Source organism: Mytilus galloprovincialis, chromosome 14 (genome assembly GCF_965363235.1).
Source record: "Mytilus galloprovincialis chromosome 14, xbMytGall1.hap1.1, whole genome shotgun sequence".
NCBI classification, from domain to species: domain Eukaryota; kingdom Metazoa; phylum Mollusca; class Bivalvia; order Mytilida; family Mytilidae; genus Mytilus; species Mytilus galloprovincialis.
Window position 1 is genome coordinate 32654813 of NC_134851.1, and position 6780 is coordinate 32661592.

Below are 6780 nucleotides of genomic sequence, written 5' to 3' on the forward strand. Positions count from 1 at the left end.
TCTTGTTTGTGAATTTGATTTATTTTATTCAATTAGATAGCACTAAGGCCTAACACTTCCTTGAACTTTTTATTGGTATTTTTCAGCGCAAATACATCGTTTATCCTTAAAGGGGACGTTTGTAAATGTATTTAAAGTCTAAAGAATTTAAAACTTCACATTGAGATACTGCGATATTTATATATTTATTGTCTATGTCTATCAAATATGGAATGGTTTTATGAATCTTGGTTATTTGTTATATGAGCAAATACATTGCTTGGCAAAATCGTCATCTCTGGTCATTTCTATGTTTCTTATACCTGTCATTTATTGAATTTATTGTTTCTTTGTATTGTCAGTAACTGTTTGTCAGTATGCTTCCCGAAATCCTGGAGCGAAAGCACAGGCCGAATCCTCTCTACCAGTAACGTAAACGGCTGAGCTAGCGGGGTATATTGTCATGAGACAAAATATGAAAGGAAAATCTGTTTACACACTAAAACCTGTTTACGTTGCAATATTATAGTTAAGTACCGACCATTTTGTTGTTTTTGCGTTACAATGCAAAGAACAACGTGTCTTTGTGATTGTTAAAAGTTTGAAATATTCGGACTTAAATGGTGTTTATGTTAGTTTGATATCAATGGAAGTTGAAAAACATATTTTTCATAAAAACAATTGTCTTTAATTTTTTACTAAAATATGGGGCCGATCAAATAGCTTATCATACCTTCTCCTTTGTTTAAATGGATATGCTCAGCTGTCTGACCCTGTCTGCATTATTCCTTTTTTTTACCACCATGGCCGTCAGATCAGTGGATTCCCTGTAATTAAATAATGACACAAATTGTGTTACCATTTATCATATTTCTCATATATTTAACATTCCAACATTATTTTCCGTTTTTTTAATAGATTTTAGAAATCCTACAAAAATTTATGTTCCGATTCAGAGAAGTCTCGTAAATCCAACTTTGGAAGGTTCTATTGAACAGGATTCTTCCTTGACAACGGCAAAAAGTTTAAACATTAACAGATCCAGACTTAACGAAAAAAAAACAACATCAAATATGTTAATTTTAGCATTGTTTTGTTTGAAACAATAGAAGGTTTGATTTTTCCAGATTAAGCCTCTGGAAGATTTAGAACTCGACATACTGTATATAGGAATTAGTTGTTTTGAAGATTGTATGCTGCCCTCTAGTAATCACAAATAGAGATCGCAGATTTTTTTCTGATTTGAATAATTCGTCATACACAACAGTAAGATGATATAAGGGTCCAAATCAATACTGTAAGTCGAATAAATGCGTACAATACCATCATGGCCAACAGAAAACTGATGTCCTGTCAGGTTTATTGTGAATATTGAATTTGGGATTTATGTTTCTGGAAGTATCTGTTAGTTCGAGTTAATGGGACAAATTTAAGTTTTTCATTTGATGGGTTAAAACAAGCCATAATAGTAAATACTCGACTACTGAGATTTGGAAAATAATTGGTTTTCTCTGTTCAGCATCATGCGTGTAATAAAAAATCGATGTTTCCCTTTAATAATGATACCTTATTCATGAAATATATTTTACGTTAGAGAGTATTTAAATCGTTTCATTACCACATATGAAAGGTCCTGCAAGTAAACAGATATCGATGTGTGTATCAACTGTGACAAATAAATGAACACCTTGAATGCAATTATTTATTTTCAATTATTTACATATGTAAACATATTCTACGTGTTAGAATTATATTTATAAAATAAAAAAAGCTTGAAGACGGCAATTAGTTAACAATCTAAGTACTAGAAAGCATTCAAGGAAAGCTTTCTTTTTATACTGAATCGTTATACTATTCGTTTTGTTTTGATGCTGAATTTTAAGTTTTGGGTTAATTTCTTAGATTTTTTCCATATATTTTCAGAAATTTTAAGTATGTATGAATATAAATACATGATTTTCTGTTATTCAAATCATACAGACAATGTTAAAATATCAGATAATTATGTCGATGCCTTATGAAATTGCAAAGCAAAATCTTTAAATACAACAGCGTATTAAAATCACTGTACAGATTACCCGAATGAATATGAACAAAAGGAGATGTGGGGTGCGACGAGACAGCAGCACAATGTAAGAATATATATATAGGTCAATTTCATACACACAACAGTCTTGATTTTAGTTAAAGCACAGTGTCAGTCAATTCAACCTTATAACACTTTGCACCAGAAATACTGATAAAATTATACTCTTTTTTTTACACGATTAATAGCATATTTTCATATGACCGACTTTAACTTTGGAGTATACAATTTTACGACAGGTTACCCACTCTGTGGTAGGCCATCTGGTACTCTGTCAAGTGTGGAAATCTAATTGTTTTACGTTTTCAATATACGACAAAGTTATCAGAATACAGTAATTGTTTTCCTCAAATTGCACCGATTTCACTTGGACTATATTTCATGCAGTTGCTCTTACTTGATAGATTACCAGAATGTCATACAGGTCGATGCCACTGCTGGTGGAAGTTTCGTCCCCGAGGGTATCACCAGCCCAGTAGTCAGCACTTCGGTGTTGACATGAATATCAATTATATGGTCATTTTTGTAAATTTCCTGTTTTACAAAACTATGAATTTTTCGAAAAACTAAGGACTTTCTTATCCGAGTAATAAATTACCTTAGCTGTATTTGGCACAACTTTTTTGGAATTTTGGGTCCTCAATGCTCTTCAACTTTGTACTTGTTTGGCTTTACAACTATTTAGATCTGAGCGTCACTGATGAGTCTTATGTAAACGAAACGCGCGTCTGGAGTATTAAATTATAATCCTGGCACCTTTGATAACTATTTACACCACTTAGTCGATGCCACTACTGGTGGATGTTTCGTCTCGAGGGTATCACCAGCCCAGTAGTCAGCACTTCGGTGCTGACATGAATATCAATTGTATGGTCATTTTTATAAATTTCCTGTTTACGAAACTATGAATTTTTCGAAAAACTAAGGATCTTCTTATCCCAGGAATAAATTACCTTAGCTGTATTTGGCACAACTTTTTTGGAATTTTGGGTCCTCAATGCTCTTCAAATTTGTACTTGTTTGGCTTTACAACTATTTAGATCTGAGCGTCACTGATGAGTCTTATGTAGACGAAACGCGCGTTTGACGTATTAAATTATAATCCTGGTATCTTTGATAACTATATACAGCAGAGCAGGTGAACTTTAGAATATTTATATATTCTGGAGACCAAAAAAAATGTGAAAATAGTCTAATCAATACTCTGGATCTTCTATCTCTGTTTGTGCATTCTGAACTAGTTAAATAAAAAGCCCGAGCAGGCAAAATACAAATGACGAACAAGTACATTTGAAAAAATTGCTAGAAAAGATACAACGTTCTAAGTCACTATAATGCACTGACATTGTAATACTTGAATTTTTATTCGATAATAATAGTAACATTATCACAAATGCACTTCATGTACAGCATAAAAAATAGCATGTATTATTTGTCCGCCAAACACATGTTGATTTAATTTCTTTTAAAAACTGATCAATATACTGTATATATGTCACTCTACAATATATAAGTAACGCACGTTATGTATATTTCATCGTGCATCCTAGGAAACACAAAACATTTATAAACAGGTAAGATTTTTTTTCTTGTCGCTTTTTTTAAGCAAAATAAAATTTAATTATATGGCGTATCATCTGAAATTTGTAAATGTAAAATATTAAACTTAAGAAAAAAGAATACACATTAGAGAATTACCTTTATCTAGGAATTATAGTAGGCTAACTTAATTTTATACTACCTTTCTATTCTATTCCATCCTTTATTCCCAGTCGATCTATCTTTTATGCGACTACTAAATGATGTCAACTAAGGAAATATTATGCACAGATCATTGTTTCAGTGATAAGATCTAAGCAGGGAAAGAAAAATGAAAAATTTTGAAAGTAGAATTTAATAACTGAAGTAATTTTACATTTTACTGATTTTCTTTAGAATGTAATTCATATTATTTATTTTAAAGCCAATTTCTACCTATTTAGATATTTTTATTTTGATTTAACATACTGATCCAAGCTGGTCCTAAAATCTAGAATCAAATGACTGTCCCCTAAGACAATGTGTGCAGGTGAGCGATCATAGCAAAATGCTCTCTGTTTCAATGTTTGCAAATATTAAAGGAAGTAATACAGTACAAATTAGAATTATGCTACCATCACTGATACTAGAAACTATTGTAATAATAATAATAATAATAATTATTATTATTATTATTATTATTATTATTATTATTATTATTATCATTATTATTTTACGTACAGATATATATATATATATATATATATATATATATATTATCTACTTTTTTTATTTCAGAAAGACAGGATGAAACAGTCCATTTTAATCTTGTTCTTTGCACTTGGCTGCTTTGCGTTTGACTTTAGCATATATAATAAACTTGATGATATAGAGAGGTATTTGACCACTTTGGATTCTTGCAAAGGCAGAGTTAAGTCGAGGTTAGAAAGTATTGGTACTACGTATGAAGGAAGGAGTATTAATATGATAACAATGTCAACTAATGCTAGGGCACCATATTGTGGTTGCAAAAAGAAGGCGATTTTGGTTGAATGTGGAATTCATTCCAGAGAATTCATATCGATTGCCTTCTGTCTTTACTTTATGGACTTTCTCAAAAACACCCAAACAGGGATCCAGTTGGTGAAAAAGTTTGACTGGTACTTAATACCTGTCCTAAATCCGGATGGTTACGTATACTCTATGAATGTGGAAAGACTTTGGAGAAAAAACAGAAACCCATTTAATGAAACATGTGTTGGCACTGACCTGAACAGAAATTTTGGGATGGAATGGGATCCAGCTAATGGAGGTTCAGATGATCCTTGCAATTTATTTTCATATTCAGGTCCGCAAAGTTTCAGTGAATTGGAAAGTCAAGCAGCGAGAGATGTTATAGTGAACCGGGGTATTGATTTTGTTGGTTATTTAGGGGTGCATGCTTTTGGTCAGATGTGGATCTATCCCTGGGGATATACGTTTGATTTAGTACCGGATGATGCAACTCTAGCGAAGTGTGCTCAAATTGCAACTGCAGCAGCAACAGATAGAAATGGAATCCCGTATACATATGGTAAAGTCACAGATTTCTTCCCAACGATTGGAGGGTTAGCTGTGGATTACGCAAAATCAGCGGGCATTAAATTTTCTTACGAAATTGAGCTACGAGATAATGGTACATTTGGTCATTTACTGCCAGAGGATCAAATTATTCCGACCTCTGAAGAAACAACTGATGCCATTGTAGCCTGGGCTGACTGTGTCTGCGCTGAAATTGCTTCTTAAGGCAAAAAACGCAGGAAAATAATGTCTTATTAAATTGAATAAAGTAAATACTTTACGCATAAACAGAAACTTATATATTTACTAGATTATCTGTCATTACAAATCGACATTACATATATATTAAAGGTAGGAAAATACATGAATGAAAAAGGGTTATAAACTATTAAATACACATTCTGTTTTTTTCGTATTTTTTTAATTATTTATTAGGCCGTTGACTTTTTCGTTTTTCATGTCGGGGTCTTTATTTCCGCATTGTTGAAAGCCGTACAATGGCCTTTAATTGCTTACATCCACTTCATTGACTGCTCTGGGGGATAGAAAACTGTTGTCTCATTGGCAATCATACCACATCTCCTTATTTTCATATTCTTTAAATAGATGCACATTTGTAAAGAATGCATGCATGTAAAACCAGACAATTGGTTTTAGATTTGTAGTGATATAGCAATTTCCCCACAATCAATTATAGAATTCCCTTAAACATTGTGGTTTGAAGATGCCAATATTAGTTTCTTTGTTGTGTATGTACACCATACAAATAGTAGTTTTCTCGGACAAAAATGAAAAACAAATGTAACTAGTAAAAAGAAATGCCTCTTATATCATTACAAAAGGCAACAGTAGTATACCGCTGTTCAAAAGTCATAAATCGATTTGAGAGAAAACAAATCCGGGTTACAAACTAAAACCGAGGGAAACACATCAACTATAAGAGGAAAACAAAGAAACAACAGGGACACTGAAGTGCAACAAAAACAAACTCCAACATACATAGAAACGAACTAATATGAAAACAACTGCCATATTCCTGACTTGGTACAGGACATTTAAAGAAAAAATGGTGGGTTGAACCTGGTTTTATGGCTATCCAAACCTCCCGCTTATATGACAATGTTAACAAATATCGCTAAAATGACAACAATACATGACAGAAATACAGCACAAACACACACAAGAACACTCATCACATAGAAACGCACAAACAAATGATATAATAGTCGACACAATATGCAAACTGCAGAACAGCAACGAACATCTTCCATCAAATCTTGAACTTCATACTATTATTTTCACAATACCAGTCCGAACAATTATCATAACAATGATTAAAAGGCTATTTTATAATTATTTGGACTACAACGATACTCGTTTGATATGGTTTTTTCATACGAAGACAATATTATTGGAGGCTTTATCTGCTGGAACAACGACATATTTGTCATACAAAGAGTATAACGCATCCACAACCTCCGGGTTCTTGAATGGGTTAGAAACCATAGGACTCATAGTACAAAGTGGAAATTAAAATAGGTTAAACATATCACACGATAAAATACCGAGACACGTCGTATAGCAATGCAAATTCACACTTGGTAAAACGGTCATATTCGGGAATAGGTCACGTTCGG

General features: G+C 32.5%; 1 protein-coding gene across 1 annotated transcript; it reads left to right on the top strand.

Moving 5' to 3' along the window:
* The first annotated feature begins 4390 nt into the window (after positions 1–4390).
* On the top strand, positions 4391–5488 carry LOC143059718 (carboxypeptidase B-like). The gene has a single exon (XM_076233268.1). It carries the CDS (start codon positions 4391–4393, stop codon positions 5366–5368), a length of 978 nt encoding a protein of 325 aa, XP_076089383.1. The 3' UTR covers positions 5369–5488.
* The last annotated feature ends 1292 nt before the right edge of the window (positions 5489–6780 follow it).